This window comes from Pavona decussata, unplaced genomic scaffold, assembly GCF_977016875.1.
Source record: "Pavona decussata unplaced genomic scaffold, jaPavDecu1.1 SCAFFOLD_386, whole genome shotgun sequence".
Classification (NCBI taxonomy): Eukaryota; Metazoa; Cnidaria; class Anthozoa; order Scleractinia; family Agariciidae; genus Pavona; species Pavona decussata.
This window is the reverse complement of record NW_028145758.1, coordinates 1,545,286-1,564,787: the sequence shown is the minus strand read 5'-3', so window position 1 is coordinate 1,564,787 and position 19,502 is coordinate 1,545,286. Positions and strand designations below refer to the sequence as shown.

At 37.8% G+C, this 19,502-nt stretch overlaps 2 protein-coding genes and 1 long non-coding RNA gene across 4 annotated transcripts; 2 read left to right on the top strand and 1 right to left on the bottom strand.

The window, feature by feature from the left end:
* Positions 1-22: 22 nt before the first annotated feature.
* LOC146451560 (uncharacterized) lies at positions 23-2,295 on the top strand. Its single transcript, XM_085098808.1, has one exon. It carries the CDS (start codon positions 76-78, stop codon positions 1,264-1,266), a length of 1,191 nt encoding a protein of 396 aa, XP_084954934.1. The 5' UTR covers positions 23-75; the 3' UTR covers positions 1,267-2,295.
* Positions 2,296-2,412: 117 nt separating this feature from the next.
* On the top strand, positions 2,413-3,648 carry LOC146451559 (uncharacterized). The gene is made up of 2 exons (XR_014859973.1): positions 2,413-2,905; positions 3,417-3,648. It is a non-coding gene; the product is annotated as an uncharacterized LOC146451559 (long non-coding RNA).
* Positions 3,649-7,196: 3,548 nt separating this feature from the next.
* On the bottom strand, positions 7,197-18,379 carry LOC146451558 (transmembrane protein 33-like). Of its 2 annotated transcripts, XR_014859972.1 has the most exons (10): positions 18,143-18,379; positions 15,857-15,951; positions 15,363-15,447; positions 14,039-14,141; positions 12,125-12,192; positions 11,976-12,016; positions 11,121-11,231; positions 9,864-9,947; positions 8,370-8,824; positions 7,197-8,338 (listed from the first exon to the last, which is right to left on the bottom strand). XR_014859972.1 is itself a non-coding variant. In XM_085098829.1 (9 exons), the coding sequence occupies exons 1-9, from the start codon at positions 18,242-18,244 to the stop codon at positions 8,662-8,664; spliced, it is 852 nt and encodes a 283-aa protein (XP_084954955.1). In that variant the 5' UTR covers positions 18,245-18,379; the 3' UTR covers positions 7,197-8,661. The 2 variants fall into 2 exon arrangements, 1 of the variants encoding a protein (XP_084954955.1); XM_085098829.1 differs by having other exon boundaries at positions 7,197-8,824.
* Between the last annotated feature and the right edge of the window lie 1,123 nt (positions 18,380-19,502).

The window sequence follows — 19,502 nt, the reverse complement described above, 5'->3', positions numbered from 1 at the left end:
TATATTGTTAAAGGGTTTACAAGCTTCTCGTGGAAATGAAACTTTGTTGATGTGAGACGATCCCAAAAGTTGAAGATGTTTAGCAAGAAAAATCGCAGCGGTAAAACTTTGCAAAGTGGAAGAAAAGTTGGTTTAACAACTGGAGGATTGAGAAATCCCAAAAGATCGCAAGATCTGAGGTCCGCGTTGGCTCAAAAGAAAATGACAAAGACACAAGCGGGTCGCGCTCAGATCACAGGCAAATCAAAGCCTGGCGGAGGTCAAGGTGACGCGCGACAAAAAATTGTGTCGAAGAAAACCGAGATTAAACCTGTTGCTCGTTCTATTTCTTTGCTAGAAGAACGTAGGAAGGAGCAAAGGCAAAACTTACACCAGAAAAATAGGTCACTAACGCTGGCTACTGGTGGCAATATTCAAGTTACAACTCGACAGGAAGTACCCCCTGAAAGAATGGCCACCATGATGGGAGATTCAATACGGATTACAGCCAAGGTTGAGCGCAGTAAGGAAGACATGGATCGGCAGGCAAACGTTTTTGGAGGGTTTCTTACTATAACAGCGAAGAACGACGACGCAAAACGAAAAGAAAGAGAGAATCAGGTGAGGAAAAGAGAGAGGCAGAACGCAGCTCGTAAGAGAGAGCAAGAAAGGGAAGCAAGGAGGAAAGAGAAGGAGAGGGAGCATACAGTGTACAGTCAGGTGGCTGAAGAAAACCACATCTATACATCAACCTTATCTCGGCAAAATACCGGTGGCCGCTTCAGAGATAGTGTATTGGAAGGAAGGTTGGATCACAGTAATGTGAAGAGTAATACTTCACAGGCAGGGAAAGCTGCAGCTCCATCAAAGGTTGAAGGATCATCTAAGATCACAGTGTCCAATCTGCACCCAGCAGTTACTCAACAAGATGTTGAAGAACTATTCGGTGTTATCGGTAATTTAAAGAGCTGTAAAATGCTCGGCAGAGGATGCGCTGAAGTGGTGTATGTGCATAAAGAACATGCATTGTTAGCACTGAGTCGTTATCACAACCGCAAACTTGACGGCCAACCCATGCAGTGCAAGTTAAACACCTCACCATCTGCATCGCTTTACTCTCCCCCACCTACCAGACCGGCACCACTTGCCCCACTTGCTCCCTTGCGTCCTGCCGCAACATCATCTCCAAGGCCGTTAGCTGGCAGTGTACCTGCAGAAAGAAACCACAAGACACCCAATCTGACGGCACCAGCTACAAAACCAGTGGTCTTCAAAGTCAGAATTTAATTGAGTTAGAAATCCACTTTATGACACGTGGACGGTTGAGAACTATAAAAGCGCACAATTATTTTCTCAGAGTAGCTCATTTATATAATTTATAATTGAATATCATGTAATATTGTCATACAAAGTTCACGTTCAGGCTCCTTTCACAAGACTTTGTGACAAAAGTTAATGTGTAGTAGAATCTGCTATACATATACACATAGGTAAACACCATTCAAACTTAAGAGGTTTCCACTCATAGGAGGTTTAAAATTTAGGGCTAGTTATTTAAACAAAGTTCAGACTTCTAGTTCTAAACCCATTTCAATCTGCTCTGGACAACCAGAATGCATAAAAATTATGTTGTTTCTTGTAAAAAGGGCCAAGCGGGCATATGGCAGCATAGTTGATAAGAGGCAATGGTTATGAAGCCTCACAAAGTTCGTTGTTATATGTTTTTGTTAGCATTTTTGGCCTTGACCGTTCACAAACCACAATAGATTTTGAAATGTGTCGGAGCAGCTGACCAATAGAAACGTTCCTGCTAAGATATTCAACAGTAGTTTGAACATTAAAACAAAGGATTGTGCAGGATCGCTGCCCTTCCAACATAAATTGTAGCACCACTGCTTTCATAGCAAGGTTTCATAACCAGTCCCTCAATTAACTATGATGGCAGTGACTGGGCACACACGCACATTGTATATTTCCACTGTAGGTTCCTCTTCACAGTAAATGCGAGCCTACATTGACTGTTTACATAGAGCATGTATTGATGTGGAACAAAACTAAAGTTAAAGCCATTGCTAAGTTCAAAATACATTGGTCAAAAAGTTTGGCTAGTTTCCACATTAATGCCCCTGAAAGGTGTCATTAGTCAACAAACACCTTGAGTGAAATGCTGTTAATTAACATGCTTTGTTGCACAGAGATAGAATTCCTTTACCTTTATTAATTTCAACAGATTTACAGTATTTTGAAACCTTTCCTTGCAGCTGATATATGTTAAATGTTTATATACTACAGCGGTAAAAACTTGTTTCTTTTAAAGTGCTACTACGATCAAATTTTCGAATACCTTTTATTTGCGGTTGATTGGTAGTTTATGTCCTAAAGTACATGATCTCCAAGTTATATCCTCATAAGATGAAGGAAAGTGTGATTTTTTTGCGCTCAAACTCCACGAATTTTCATCCGCCATTGAACCGCCATGTTCCTGCGGCCTGGTTACCAAAGGCAGATGGTGTCCAATGACAACAGAGGCCGGGTCACCCGGGAAAAACAAGTGACGTCAGACTCTCAACTCGAAGCCCAGGCAAGCCCTACGAGGCTAACTTCTCATACGGTTTCGAACACGTTTTCGAAAAATGTTTCGTTTTTTCAATGGTGGGAAGTCACTGTGTTGTTCAGTGGTATAACAACTGCTCTAATCGAGCGGCAGGAATTGCGCTGCATGCGAGTCCGGCCGACAGAACGAGAGATGTGTGGGTCCAGTTTGTTGTCTTGCGCGTTTTGCTATTTTCTCGGTTTAGTTCGAGGGACACTTGGGCATTCCACCCAAGTCAGTGAACACAAATTAAACCTGATCTTTTGAAAAGGGTAAGCGATCAGGAGATCGTGAACCTGAAAAAAATCTCCGAAGGGGAAGGAGCGGCAAAAGGTAAGCTTATGTAGAGTGGGCGAAATGTGTGAATATTGTTTTTTATCTTTGGTGATTCCTCGATACCTTGTTCAGCACCCATACAAATAGCAGTCACAAATTTTTATACACATTTGATATTGCGTTTCTAAAGTACGAAACTTTGATTGAACGAGTAAATAATGTAAGTGCAACTAGCTCCCAAAACTAGCTTTTCCCTCCGAAGCATTTCCAAAACATCTCAGTGCGATAAGAGTAAGCTTGTGTTTACTTTGCTTGTGCAAAAGTTTGTGGCGAAAACTGTGCAAACAAACGCGAAGAAAACCACTTTAATTATCCATTTTCACTCAGCTTTCGATAAGGTGGTCTTTGGCGTTTACAAAAGGGTTCCTTCTTTCTTTTAAGTGGTTTTCTTGAAGAAATAGTTTGAATTTTTAATTTAAGAAAGGTTTTAAGAAAACCTCACATTCAGTTGTTTCTTATCAATTAGATTCAACTGGTAATGTATTTTAAATTTTGATTTATTTTTCAGACGCTGAGTTGCAACAACGTCAAAACCCAGCTCTTACTATTAAATACAGGCCAAAACAAGTCTTGCAGAGCACAACACGTGAAAAATGTGGACAGCCAAGAAAAGGCCAGTGCTCCTCCTTAAACTAGCAGTTGAAGAGCACTGACCTTTCTCAAGGGCTTTTCTTGATCTTTTGTCATCAACCACCAGTTGACAAATAGAATCAATAAAAGAACTGTTTTCTTTTCATTCATCATGCCTCCTCATTGTAACTCTTTCCATTACATAGGCTTCTGTTTTAGGGAATGGTCAGAAATTAGTGGGGAGGGGGGGGGGGGGAGTGAGGTAGAGATTTTGCAAATGAAATTTCACGACCCTCCCCCTGAACAGGTAATACAATGTAGCTCAAATACCAGAAAAAGAAAACAAGAATGGAGGCAAACTGTAAGTTACTTACTGGAACCATTTTGCCCCAACATAATTCAAATCATCTATAGAGCCCATTGGCATCATATAACTCCGTTATGCTACACATTTCCTTTACATTAATATATTAATACTTAATACTTGTCTTGCTTTTGTTAAATAATGACTTAAATTAACAAATTTTATTTTGTCTTTTGTATATAACTCACTCTCCCTGTCATACTATAAATTATGATTGCAAGAGCATAAATTTATGTGACCCTCTGTTTTCACTGCTTATTCTTTCATGACACTCCACCTTCCCCCCTCCCCACTCCCTGCTCCCTGCTAATAGGGAGCTGAAGCACAGACATTCCTGAGCCATGTATAGCAACCAGAACTCAAATGTTTTCTCTTTTGGTGTGGTTTTAAATAAATACTAATTTAAATATAAACAATATTAATATGATAGCCATTTTGGAATAAGGTTTATGGTTCATTGTCTGCAGTACATTAATAATTTTATTTTTATGTTCATTTGAAAAAGAGTGCCAGAATCTTGTTTCACCAATAAATTTGTTGTTGTACAAATGAAATTGAATCTACATTTTCTAAGAATAAACACTGATCAAGAAGAACAACCTTGAGAAAAAAATCAAAGGTGGCTCACAACAGTCTCAACTTTACTTCATTTTGGTAGCATGCATTTGCCCATCTCTCACCGCACCAAAAGTGAAAGTAACGAGAACTGTTACCACAGCAACAGTGTATCAGACTCATCAACACTTGCTTGGGGGTTTGCCTTTAGACATGTAGGACAAAGGATGTTTGTTGTGAGGTTGATTTGACCCTTCATTAGAATAAGCAAAAAAATTTCAATTAATACCTGAATCACAAACTTTAACTCCCAAGATTATTGCTTTCAATGTATATTTGCAAAATTCCCACTTTTCCTCCCCTCATTTGCCTAGGTAGATGCTTGTTACCAGAAAGCATGCCTTAATACATTTTCATTTATAAACCTAGTCATTTCTTCAGTGCGTTAAAGCATCCAGTGCAGTGGTGTTTAACCTGATGTGAGCCACCTTAAAAAAATATATATGTGCACAGAAAAGACTGTTAATACTATTACATTGTTCATGATGGTGCAAGGGAAGAAAACAAATCATTGCAAATTGTTGTTGCCTTGCAAATTTATTTGTTTATTGATTACTGTACTTATTCAAATCTGGATACAATGATGTCCATGCAGCACCAGCACTCTCCAGGCTTGGTAAGTCGCTCAATTGCAAGGGAGCAATTTGAACATTTGCACCTGAGAAAATATTGAACCAAGAGGAAACTTAGCATCAATTACAAGGGAACGATCAGCTTAAATTCAAGCCATTGTACAGAGCTTTTCACTACAATATATATTCTTTTTGCATGGTAAAAAAAAGCAAAAACAGTAAGCTTACTCGGAACCGAAACTTAACTGTGCACTCTAATTTAACACCAAGGCAAACTTTCGAAAGCAAAGCTAAAAACCTAAACTTGACTTCGATTTCAATTCAACTGAGTCTCCGGTAGCCTCCCTCCGGGGAATGAACTGGCTAGTAGTCAAGAGAAATTGTTGAGGATTCCCAGGCACTACACTTTTAAAGCTTGCCTGTTTTGTTAATACAGCAAATAACACATCTAAATATCAATCTCTATCTCTAATATCTTACCCGAGAGATGAACGACTCAGCAAAGTCTGCTCTTCCTTCTCTTGTAGCAAAAGCGCTAGCTGCTGAACTTATTCGGCTACCTCTTCTTCAGACGGACCTAGCTCTACAGAGTCAAGACTTCTTCATTTCCATTGCCTATATCATGCGAAGACGATCCAGGAGAGCTTTCTGTGGTCAAAATAGCTCTGAGAAGGAGGACTACAGTACTCGCTCGATCAGCGAGTTGAGAGTATTACGTCACGACAAAAACACAATAGGTTTGAATAAAAATACCGCAACTCCAATCACTTTCATACCGCGGGCTCACTGGAACATAAATTCATAATGGCGGACTCGAAAACACCAGTTTTCAAGGCTCAATATTTTCAATTTACGGGGCCCAAACTTCATTTCAGTGACCAAGACAGGTACAGCCACATCGGATAAGCTGTAAAGAACGTATTATTGTTTCATACGTGACATGAAGTTTTGATCGTAGTAGCACTTTAACTGCCAAGTTTTGTATTTATTATATCTTTTTTTCCTCCCTCTCCCTCCTCGTTCACTTTTCTAATTTGCATAACTTTACTGTCACTTTGCTCACATGATCTGAGGGAAAAAGTACAACTGCTCACTGTTTACATGAACAGTAGCGAAATGGATCGAAACGGCTGCTATTTCTTGCAAGTATTGATACCAGTATCAATGGTTTCCAGTATTTTGTATTGATATTGTTCCACCCTTAGCTTCTTTTCAGTGCCCAGCAAGTGATTCCATGGGTTCTCTGTTTTTAATTTTTTTCTTGTTTGACTTAGAAATTGGGACAAGAGTGAAACTAACCAAGTAGGGGAGGGAGGGAGAGGTTTCCCCCTTTTCTCTCTCTCTTTTTCCCCTCCCCTCCCCCCTCCTCTGTTTCTCTTCCGCCCCAATATCTGCACAGTCAAAAAGCACAAAACCACAACAGAAACACTTGCTACACAGGCTATGTGGTTTCATGTGAGCCTTTGCAATGCACACACTTGTGAAAAGAAAAAGCGAGGGAAAAAATTGCGAGAGGGGCTAATGTCATGAGAATCTTACCAACCCATGTGAACAAATTGGCAGGAAGATTGGATACCCCACTTGCCATAGCTGGCGTATTTAGCCAGCTTTTTTCACAAGAGATTTAACAATACATCTCAATAACTACACCCTAACCCTGTGTTTAAGAAAGCAATCTTTTTCTCAATCTTTTAAGTTAGGCGAACATCATAGGGATAACCTTTAGTTTTCGTTTTGAAGATGTGTTATATTTTTATTTTCCTCGTCTTGAATAAATATTATGTTATGTTATGTAATGTGTGCAATGAACACAAGTATAACAAAAAAATATATCAGGCATTCAGCTATGCATTATATATGGAGACATCCAAGGAAAACTGGGAGTCTGCATCCAATTTGAAAGTGTCCATCATTGCCCTCATTCAACAAAGTTGATTGATGATTTCACCTAGCAATTTTAAGCACTTATTGCTTTTTCCAATTTTTTACAGGTCTGGGAAACTCATTTGCAAATTTTAAAGAATTTCTGACTGTGCAAACCCTGGGTATTTTCTGGAACTATACGTTGCAAGAAGATCCTTTTTGCTTATCTCTGCACTTATTTTACAGGAGGGAACCAGGCCTTCCTCTTTGTATTGCTTTCTCGATAAATGGCTAAAAAATTCAGTTGGTTTTAATATGCACATTTTATTTTTTATTTTCTGTAAATACAACCCTTATGAGCTAATTTAAAATAGGGTTAACTCACTCAGCAGAGAAAATATATGATAAAGAAACAGTTTGACAAGGATGGAAACTTCAAACAAACTTCACTAAATCAAAGTGACGCAAATATTAATGTCATAATGTCATATCATTAATTCTCATGACTTGTGATGTTACATCGTATCATATGTACTTTTGCCGGGTAAGAAGAAAATGACTGATAAAAAAATTGAACAATTTATACAATGTCCCCTTACATTTAAAATTGAGATATCTGGAGTCAGGAACTGTAATGTTCAAATTTTGTGCAATTTTTGGGTAACTTTCCATTACATTTTAGCTTTAGTAAATGCAGATATTTATTGTTCATTGAAGGATTTTCAACAAGACTGTTAGATTTTTTGTGTAGGTCACACAGCTGGCACTTAAAAGAAAACTAATAAGCTAATAAAAGTTCTTGTTTATTTGGCATAATTTGTGCTCAAAAACTAAAACTATACAGAATGAAGTTTCTCACATGACAATTGGTCTCCGTGCCGAAATAGAGCATATCTGGAGCAATGTTACTGCGCATACATGTACGTTCTGCGCATCTTGAGATACTCGGGTTGCCTATGGGTGGCGCCTATTTTTGCTCGGTTTAAAACTATGTGGAGAAAGCAGAACTGAGCAAGTGCTTTTGGTATCCAAAATGAAAAATTGGGGGTAACCGTGCATTTTTCAGAGATAATAAAGCTTCAATTTGGAAGAAAACGCCATACGTTGCTTTGTATTTTACTGCTTTTTAGAATAATTGTTGTTTATTTATCTCTGAAAAATGTGTATTCCCCCCCAATTTTCTTTTTGGATTTCAAAAGCCCTTGCTAAGATCTGCTTTTCTTGCATAGTCATAAACCGCACAAAAATACTTTGGTGTTAGTAGGCACTGTCCTTAAGGCAAAAAAAAGGCAGTTGTTAGGCTAGTCTTGCCAAAAACCTTTCAATTTTTGACAGAACTTTGATTTTCCATTTGGCAAAATAATGGGTCTTGAATAGTATATAAGAAATTGAGATGAACAGATGAAGAGACTACCATTTTTTCTGTGAACCCAAGATTTTCAAAGCCTTGCCAAAGGAATTATTGAGACTCCAAGACCCCTGAAATTTGACTAAAATTTTGAGAAATGTATATCTTTTGACAGAGAATTTGACACCCAGATTTAGCAAGTGCACAATCCTCTTTAAGTCCTTTCAAACGCAATAAATACAACCACTTCTGAGCTCAACATACACAAACTAAATTTAACCATATTTCTCGGAGAAGGACAAGATAACACCATTTCTTGTTGTTATTCAAGATTAAATTATCATATTCTCCACAAACTCGCTATGTAAATATTTAAGTACATAAACTTCACTAGTAGCTAAGAAGCAACAATATTTTTTTTTCAAGATGCTGCTTGAGGTGGTGGTGCTGTTGCTGTCACCACTGGAGGAGCCAAATTGGCAATAAAGGCTGTAATCCTAAACACCAATGACCGCAAGGAGGCAGGGCAACGGGGATGGCCAGCAAGTTGTTCAACTGACCTCCGGAGTTCAGCAAAAAGAAGTCTGCAACAGATAAAACAATTTACCTATTAAGTAGTTGTAATTGCTGGTTGTCTCCTCCAATTTCCATTACATGAAGTTACCAGGACCATCCCGACTTGGAATTTCTTATCTTAAGGACGGTGCCTACTTTTGTTGCTGTGCATACGTTCTGCGCATCTAAAGCTACTCAAGTTTCCTATTGTTGGTGCCTATTAATACAACTATATTTTTGCGGGGTTTTAAACTATGTGGAGAAAGCAGAACTTAGCAAGTGCTCTTGGTATCCAAAAAGAAAATTCGGGGTAACCATGCATTTTTCAGAGATAAAAAAGCTTCAATTTTGAACAAAACGCCATACATTTCTTTGTATTTTACTGGTTTTTTAGAATTTATTATTGCTTAATTATCTCTAAAAAATGCATGGTTACCCACAAGTTTCTTTTCAGATTTCAATAGCCCTTGCTAAGATCTGCTTTCCCCGCAGAGTCATAAACCAAACAAAAATACTTTGGTGATAGTAGGCACTGTCCTTAGTTTAGTAAGCGGCTAGATTAATATTTCCCCATGAAATCACTGATAGCTGTTTATGCGAATTATGAGGATGGATATTGCCATATTGGAAAAAAAGCTCAACGTTGGACAGGATATTTATTTGGATGAGATACGAGACTTATAACAAAGTTGTTATTTTTATCTAGCATTATCACTATGGAAGCATCGGCAATGGTTCTTCTTGCTGTCCCCTGATCAAGGCATACAGCCTGCAGCCTCAGATCTTTAGGACCTGTCTCAAGATGTCTACTCTAGGCAGTTCCAATAAATGCACCTTTTGCTCTTTAGTATTTTTATCATCACCATCATCATTATCATCATCATCATCATCATTTTTATTGCAGTTGTTGTTATCAAAGTTATTATTTTCATCCACATGGCTGACAGTTATATTAGGCACCAAAACAAAGTGTTGAGTCATTTTTGAATCAGTAATTGATATCGAGATAAATAAATAATAATTAATTACTATTTAATTATTAATAATATTATAAGTCATTTTACCAACCTTGTATAGGGGTTCCGCCTGGAGGCATATCTAAGTCCGAGAAATCGATAGTAAACAAATGGAATAACAATGCCAACTTGACCACTGAAAACAAACAAGAAGAATACCCTGTAAAATGTTGTAATGGAAGGTGTTTATCTTGAGTATGTCCAGCATAATATTATGGCCTTTGGGCAGTGCCGGTATACTTTTCTCCATAAAAAACCCACACACATCCAAGAATTTGAACCAGAACTCTGAAGCTACAAAACTTTACACTTTTCCTATAAATTCAGTAATAATTCAGTTCCCATTCATTGTAGCAAATGAACTGTCATTGTACATTGTGGCATTGTAACAAATGACCGTCTGGTCTCAAAGCTCAGTCAGTAGAGTAATGGACAATCAAATCTGGAGGTTGCAGGTTTGATTCCTGCTGAGGTCAAACAATTTTTTCCTTGCCTTGTGCGGTCTCCCATTTCCTCACTAGGGCTAATGATCAGTAGGATTTTCATGGGTTCACTTAGCACATTACAGGGTACGTATGGGTCATGAAAAACCTGGAAAGTCATGGAATTTTAGAATTTCATTTTCCAGGCCTGGAAAGTCATGAAATTTAGGTGTGGGTCATGGAAAGTCAAGGAAAATGATGTTCATTAAAAAGTACAAAATAAATTGGGTTTGTTTGTGAAGAAAATAGTAAAAACATACCCAAAATGAAAGATGATTTCCAAGAAAATGGTCAAATTTAGGTCATTGAAAACTTGGAGAAGTCATGGAAAGTCAATTCAAAAGTTCAAAAGAGGATGCACCCTGACTTTAACGTACATGTACACTACAGAGTTAATTCTCTGACACATCATCGATCAATTAATCGCCTTTCGTTGCTTGCCACAGTCAGGGAAAAGGCCAGGCAAAAACACAGTTTCTCAAAGTCAGGGAAAGTAAGGAAATATTTCTGTATCAAGTCAGGGAAATTCTAAAATAATTCTCCCTCAAAGTCAGTGAAAAGTCAGGAAATTTTATTTATAGCTAACCATTATGTTTGGCAAAGAGTTTCCCTGATGGCAATAGTAGCATTGTTTTAAAAGATGTTTATGTAGGAATCAATTTTTGTGGCTTCACTTGTTGGCTTCATTGCCAAAGGATTTGTCTTTGATGTTCACACAGTAAAAACTGGTTTGTGGTCAGTGCAAAGGCGGAGAAAAGTCAGGGAGGTGCACAGCTTCACAAGATGGATGTTTGTTTACATTACCGTAAAACAATCTGTACACTCACCTCAGCATCATAAGAACAACAGCTGGCATTAGCATGATTTCTGTGCAGGCAATGAACCTCAGAAGACCCTGCTGATGTGTTTGTACTTTCTCAATCGCACTTTTTGCTGATCTGAAAAACAAACAAGTTGGTACTTATTAATAGATGACTGCAACAGTGAACCTCAATAGCAGTGGTCAGATTTACGCTGGGTGTGCATGTTTAATTGTATTCCAACTGCACTATATGATAACAACCTTTTGAAGTGAAATGAGCTAAGAAACATAAATAAAATGCTTTCAGTTTATTACAAGCACAGGACTGTTCCACATACAATAAACAAAAACAATATTAGTAATTAATATTGTTTTTGTTTATATTTATTATGTAAGCCTGAAACCAGCTCCTCTTTACCAAATTTGGTTCAAGACTTCCTGCATGTCTAGCTTGATACTGCACTTGAAATGCTAATTTGCCTTCGCCAAGTATTGGAAACACTTTAAATAAGCATTTTGCAAGTAATAGAAATGCATCTAGATTTGCTTAGAGGTGCTAGCGATTTGCAGGTCTCCCAACTTTATGGTCATTACATTGTTCCATGGAGGCATTCCGTCAAGCTCATCACCTCTCAAAAAAGAAAATATACTACAGCCTGAGCTACCAGTAAACCACATGGCCAAGTTACTCGCAGCATACTAAATTAAAGTGATGTAAAAATGTTGCTCGTGGCTATTGAATTAAATCTTGTGAACCACGCACGTGGCTGGATAATCCTAATTAGAATGAGCAACTCAAATGGATATTAAACCCACATTGATCAGGAGTACAGTCTTCTGCATGAGAATAGCTGTCAAAGAACTGAACTTGAGATTTTACCTTACAAGGGACATGTTAAGCATTCCGCCAGTGCCCAGAATCTGACAAATGACAATATAAACAAACTTACAATATATTTATTATACAAATCTTGAATGCAGGTTAAAAGACCACAAAAAGGAACAGTGGATATTTCAAAACATACTCACATCTAGCAGCTTTTTTGTAAATGATACTGTGTGCAGAAGAGCAAACAATGCCACTGGGATTAAGATAACTGAAAAATTTGTTGTCAAGGAAAATGATAAACACAATGCACGCGGATTACATTATTTTTAACCAGCCAGCATAGAGTTTGCAATCTTCGACCTCACCCCACTCTGACAAACCTGTTACTTCATTTATTTTTCACTGTATTTAAGGGGCAAGCTTTTCCATCTATTTTTAGTAAATTACTTTTAATTAAAAAGCTAAAACACAGTAGACTTTTGAGGCAAATCAAAAAGTAATGGTTCAGTTTTGTTTCAATTAATTTACTAGTTTTCTGAAACTACAAATGAGTTTAATCTTTGGTCATGAATGGCCAGGATAAAAAAGAATTACAACTTGACCTTTATCCCTGGTGTCTCTGAAAAATTATTGCTAAAAAGGGTTAATTGGTCACTTCTCTGTGAAACACACTTGTCTAATGATGTCTTCCTCTAGTATCCAAGGAAAATTTTCTAAAGTCTGCTAAAAGAGGTACCTAACTATAGCACAGTTTTGACCAAAAATTTAACTACATAATGCAATGCTTCTGAAATATTAAAATTCCACTTGATATCGAGGTCCAGAGGACACAAACAACAGAAATGAATAAACATGAATTCAGTTTGTTTGTTTGTGTCCTATTGGCCTCACTGTCAGGCTGGATTTTAATATATCCAAGGAGCCTATCATATTGTAACATAATTAAATGTCACATATTGTACTGCATGTCGATTTGTAACATCTGTAGTTCTATGACAACTTGTTTATATTGTTGTAGATGTCCCACATGGAAACCAGCTTTTAGTTGATCATGGCCAGCATTGCAAAATAAAGTTGTACACAAGTATGTTTGTACATCTGTATGTATGCATAACTTGTCTGTACTTATGTACACATGTACTCTGAGTTTAAACTTGAGAATTCACATGTCTTGAGTTACAACTGAGATAATTTTGTTAATTAGTAAACTTAAGGACGATGCCTACTATTGTTACTGCGCATACGTTCTGTGCATCTCGAGATACTCGGGTTTCCTATGAGTGGTGCCTACTAATAGAGGGATATTTTTGCACAGTTTAAATCTATGCGGAGAAAGCAGAACTTACCAAATGCTTTTGGTATCTCAAAAGAAAATTGATTTTTCAGAGATAACAAAGGTTCAACGTAGGAAAAATCCCATACATTCCTTTATATTTTAGCGTTTTTTAGAGATATTGTTGCTTAGATCTGTTTTTCCTGCATAGTCATTAACCGCACAAAAATGCTTCGGTATTAGTAGGCACCGTCCTTAAATCGCCACAAACTAATGACACTTGAAAGCTTCTTTGATATGATTTTATAATTACATACTGTTCAACAGGGTCCGAAATTGCGCTTTCCTGGTCGCCAATGCGACTAAAAATTTTGCACTGGCGACCAGAATTTCACAACTGGTCGCCAACGGGCGATTAACTATTTCATGCCACGATCATTATACAAACAATAACTTTGATTTTCAGCCAAATCGATTAAAATAAAATTCAAAGCCGCCCACCAATTGGTCACTTACTTTTTACCTTTCCGCTGATTTTGAAGTATAAAACCGATTTTCCTGTTGTTAACTAAATCTACCACAACGTTTCACAGCTACGATCAGCGTGTTTGTATTTAATCTTATTCGTTAGCAGAAAAATCGCCATTGCGGCCCCAAATGCGTTCTCTTCGTTCTGATTCTAAAAAGAAAAATTGGCAACCAAAAAGTTTGGTTTGTGTTTTACTGCGAAGGAAAAATGTTATTGGCACTTTTTGGCGACCACATTTTTCCATATGGTGACTGAAAAAAAAAATTCTATAAAAGTTAATTTCGGATCCTGTTCAAATTAAAAAAAGGATACTTGTGACTGGATGAGAATTAACAAACATAATGCTGTACAGTAGGTAATGGCAACTGTCTTCAGCAAACAGCAATCCAAAGTATTCCCTAGAAAACTGGAATCTCTACAAAACAGAAAAAAAAACTGATCACCCAACCGACTATTAAAGTTCAAGTCTCCTGTAATTCTAATATAACTAAGTACTATATCAATGAAAATACACTTTTCCTGAAGTAGGTAAATGAACCAGCTCAATAAGGACGTGATCACAACATGTGCAAATACAAAACGGTTACAATCATAATGCAGCTGAGCAACAATGAGGAAATATGGCTAGCAACTTAAAACAACCAGAACTTCCGCATGATTGAGGGGAAGACAGTATTAACAGAAGAGTCTTGGCCCTCCAGGCTGGGGGTTCGGGTCTGGGGCCCATTTCTTGAGAGTCCTGGTAACTTACCAGGCCCGATAAGTGTCTTTGGTGTGAATGTTTCTTAACAGAAGTCAATTTTTGTTAGCTTACAATACTAAATTTTAAAATCTTATAATTCTTAGTATGAAAACATTGGCCAACTACCATGTCTGTAATCACTGTGTAATCGGCGAAAAAATAATTAAAAACATACTTATCGGGTCCAGTAAGTAACCGGGGCTTTCGAGAAACGGGCCCCTGGTTATAACACATGCTGTCTAGGGATTCTACACAAAAACAAGTAGGGGAGGGTGGCAGTTGTACTTAATGATTAGAAGGCAAGCTAGAGGTTCTAGCTGAATATCAAAGTTGGAAAAACTTGTTTTAGCCTGATGCTGTGACTGATCTATTCAACAAAGAAATCATTCTAGTCCCACTTGTTCAAGGAGTGGATAACTCTATCCAGTGGATAAACTGTATTCCAACCAATACATTTTATCCACTGAACAGCAACTTATCCACTGGATAAAGTTATCCGCTGTTTGAACAACTGGTGCCTGGTAAATAGGGTTTATTTCTAGCTTGATGGTTTATGAGTTTGGAATTTTCCTTCCTTGCAGCTGGTACCCTATTGAAAATTAAAATGCCCTTGTACAGTCAATCAGATTGTGAGTTTGAATTATAATTATACTCAGTCAATTGGTTTTGCTAAATTACGAGATGGTTATGAGGAGTTATAGCTGCATTTTCCTTGAATGGCAATTATTGTGTAACACAATTAAAAAAAAAACACCTCCCAATCCTCAGCTATTCCTCACACTATATCCAGTTTGCCTTGGAATAACTTTAGTTTGTACAATAAATTACCAATCAACATATTCATGGTCCTAAAGCTGGACACATCCATTTTAAAGCAATGTCTGACATACTTACTGGAAGTCTTTGATGGAGCCTCAAAGCTGAAGTTGCCGCTGAACTGATTAACACTCTTTTGTAGCAATTATAGCTAAACATTGGACTAGAAGATGAAAGCATATTGTCAGATTTTGGAAAGGTAACATCATTAATACTTCTGATCCTTTATTTTGGATTTCAAGCAACATATCGAGTTAAATTGTAGGTACAGAATGGGGCATCATTTACTTGGAAACAGTCCACTGTTAGAACACCTCTTCCCCTCCCTGCCATCAACACTATCATGTCTGTCAGTTATCTGTCAGTTTGCAGACATTCAGTAGTTGATAAACAATGAGAAGAAAGCTGCCTGACAAAATATGCTGGCAAACTGTCAAATGGATGTGGGCCAAAAATGATGAACAGTCAGTCAATGGCTTCAAAAGTATCAGTGCGTAAATTGTTAGGCACTGTTATATATGTGAACCATAGCATAATTTCATAATGATATTAAATGAGGTTATTACACATACCTAAAGAATGGAAGCAGATAAAGAATTGCGCTTATGATGGTAAATACTCTTGTAAGCCACAAAGCTGAATCAATCTTGTTGTCCAACAGGTACCTCTGAAATCAAAAGTTTTCGACATAAGAACCTTGTGCTTAAAACTTAAAATCAGAACCACATTCCCTTAAAAGCCACAAATAATCCAATAAATGCCCACTCTCTCATAAATGTCCAGGATTTATTAAGGACAGTGCCTACTAATAGCCAAGTATTTTTGCACCGTTTATGACTATGCGGGAAAAGCAGAACTTAGCAAAGGCTACTGGAATCTAAAAAGAAAATTGAGGGTAACCACACATTTTTTAGAGATGATTATGCAACAATTATTCTAAAAAGCCATAAAATACAAAGCAGTGTATGGCGTTTCTTTTTTCTAAATTGAAGCTTTATTATCTCTGAAAAATGCACGGTAACTCCACTTTTCTTTTTGGATATCAAGAGCACTTGCTGGGTTCTGCTTTCTCTGCATTGTTTTAAACCATAAAAAATATCCCTGTATTAGTAGGCACTACCCATAGGAAACCTCTCTATGTACACTGCATCTCCACACGTGCAGAATGTATATGCAGTAACAAAAATAGGCACCGTCCTAAGTGCTCCGTTAAAATACCGATTTTGTATTAAACGTGGCTAAATGTAATTTGGGCTAAGTTAAACTTGAGACAGTGCTGGCCAGCAGTTTCTGTTCAAATTATTTGGGGTGGCCGCATACATTACAGGGGCTGTTGGGAATTTACAGCTCCCCTGTTGAGGTCAGATCATTTCGTTCGTGTTGCTTCACGTTGCACATGCTCACAAAGTTGCTGCTCCCACACCCTACCCGCCCTTTGGTAAGTATGCGGTAAGTATGTTAGTTTTCCACTGATTAACAGTGTGACGGTGTCTGGGTGGATGCCACTCACAGGGTTGTCATGGTTACCCGCTGCACTCGAATGCAGTTCTTAGTTCCACCAACCTCACAGGCACTTCCCCCACGCTCATCTATTGTTGATGAGTTCAAATGCCCCTCTCTGGCAATTATTCTAAACAGCCCGTCAAAAAGTGGTGCCAAAAAAAAATCAAATAAACTTGCCCTCATCTCAAATCCACCCAAACAGTGCTATAGTCCATGCAATTAGAACGTGCTGGGGGAATTGAAAATGTTCTGCTCTCATCTCTTGGATTTATTTACGAGCTGCTGCTTTCTGGCATCCGTCATTGTTCATTTTCAAGATCGGAAATGCTTTTCACTCTACACAAGTTTTGTTCTTGAAGTGTAATTCTATTGAATTGCATTATACATTCTTACTGTGCATTCTTATTTATTGTGGCATTAGTGCGCATACACATTGGAAACATAGGAGGTTTTCAATAATGCTAAGCCCAGCCAAGTACTAAATCCCTATGGTTATGAAATTCTCCTAAATGAATACCAGACTGCGACCAATCTTTTTTTATCTTGTTATTTTTAACTTAGTTATTATCCTCTCTATATTGAAAAATAATGATGGATAGTACTCATCTACAGGAAAAAACCTCCCAGTTGTTGGGACATTTTTTGCAGATGACTTAAGTATGCACTTATCTAATATCCATCTGGACATTTTCGCAGGAGAGACACTTTGCTTTGCTAGTGTCTCTCTGTAGATGAACACTATCACATCACATGATCAAATTAAACCAATCTAACTCAAAAATTTTAAAAACAACATGACTTTGTACAGTTTGTATATTTAACAGACTACAGGTCTATCAGCAACTTTTCAGCACACTGTGTCTTAGAATTAATAATCTCCGGGTATCAACTTTGCTGTTAAATAAATTATGAAACTGAACAATTCCAGCGCAAGATTAAGGATTACATCATTCTATGATTTCTTGAATTCAGTTATTCACGTAGAAACTTTTCAATGCGATGATCACGCAATCCAAATGAAAAAATAAAATACCGAAACACTTGTTGGTCTACTGCAATTTTGTTGCACCTACAAGATTTTAAGCCGACGGGTTACGGCCCTGGTGAAAGAGACGTTTTAATTTATTAAGCGAATGTTTGATAGAATTATTAAAACCCGAAAGCAAACTTGAAGACCGAGAAAAAACTATGACTTGAAACAAAATAACGTGGACCTTTCGCAGCGACATTTATCACAGCTTTTACAAAACTGTACGATCCATTGTGTCAATCGAGACAAAGAGACGCTTCATCCTTGCGATTTTAACTGATCTAAATTAGTTCACAACCTATGTAAATGAATATTTCATACTTACTCTAAGTGCAGACCAGTTGGGGCTCGCTGGTGATCCGGGCGGACTATCATCGCGTGGACTGCCAGTCGCGCTTGGGGATTCTTCGTTTTCTTGCGGAGCCATAACTAAACTATAACTTTAGATATTCAAAGGTTTAGTAAACAGAGAAAAAGAGAATTAAGAGGAAGTTCTTAGTCGAGAAAACGCTGTTATGAAGCCGGTAGTTGCATCGCTTGCATCAACCATCTGCCGCTCATAGGGGATACCGCTGACCTATTCTTTATTCTGTACCAGACCTCGCGCTTATTTCTCAAAATGCTCAAAATGCCAAACGTTCCACATGAGAGCGAACCCTCGGCGATGGAGATCTTTTGAAATTTCATTTCGACCTGGTAACCTGTGAACGAATAACCGCTCTGTGGACGTCTCACTGAAATCGCATTAAAATTCCCATTTATTTCATTTATTTATTATTTTAATATATATCGATTATCTTTTCGAATCTTTTTCCCGGGTATGGCTCCGTTTCTTGAAAGTCCCGGTAACTTACCGGGCCCGATATAAGTATATTTTAAAGTTTTTTTCGCCGATTATACAGTGATTGCAGACATGGTACTTGGCCAATGTTTTCATAGAATTATAAGATTTTAAAATTTAGTATTCAAAGCTAACAAAAATTGACTTCTGTTTAGAAGCATTGATCACCAAAGACACTTATCGGGCCCTGTAAGTTTCCAAGAGTTTCGAGAAACGGGCCCCTGTAACGAACTCATGAAACCATAACCAAAGCAAACGCGGGGTTGGGTGTACAAGTGTGGACTAGGGGCTGTGTGTAGGTACAGTGAAACCCCACTTTACGGACACCCGCTTAATACGGACACCCGGATATTACGGAGGTTTTCGTTTGTCCCGACGAAAAGCTCATACGGATTTTCTCTATAATTAACCCGCTTAATATGGACACCGGTTAATACGGAAACTTTTCTGTGTCCCAAGTGACAAACTTTCCCAAAAAATAGTAACAAAATAGCGTGACATGTTGATCAGCCTTTCTTCCGGTGTTTCACTCTTTTACTGTGGTCACCTTAAATAAAATTTTCTGTCTACTTTGAATGAACGAAAGTTTCACTTCCTTGGCCTTTGGCCGCAAATACTTGGAGTCTTCTTCCTCTTTGACGTCCTCTGTTTGTCGCTATCAGCATCGACTTGGAGGCTGATGCTGTTAAGACTTCGGTTCCGTTGTCGTGTTTCAAGAACAATAAAGTAGTCAAAGTAGTTTTAGCCCGAGACTATGATAAATGAACGTAAGGTTTCTTTAGTTTGAACTTGTTATAGTTAAAGTTAAGAAATCTGAACAACGCTTTGTTGCCGTTAAAATGTC

What these genes read in the sequence shown, in the direction of transcription:
- LOC146451560 (XM_085098808.1), top strand. Translation starts at nt 76, where the DNA reads ATGTTTAGCAAGAAAAATCGCAGCGGTAAAACTTTGCAAAGTGGAAGA.
- LOC146451558 (XM_085098829.1), bottom strand. Translation starts at nt 18,244, where the DNA reads ATGGCTCCGCAAGAAAACGAAGAATCCCCAAGCGCGACTGGCAGTCCA. An exon ending in TATCTGCTTCCATTCTTTAG is followed by an intron (nt 15,448 to 15,856) that starts GTATGTGTAATA and finishes TTCATCTTCTAG; the next exon opens with TCCAATGTTTAGCTATAATT. An exon ending in CTTAACATGTCCCTTGTAAG is followed by an intron (nt 11,232 to 11,975) that starts GTAAAATCTCAA and finishes TTTGTTTTTCAG; the next exon opens with ATCAGCAAAAAGTGCGATTG.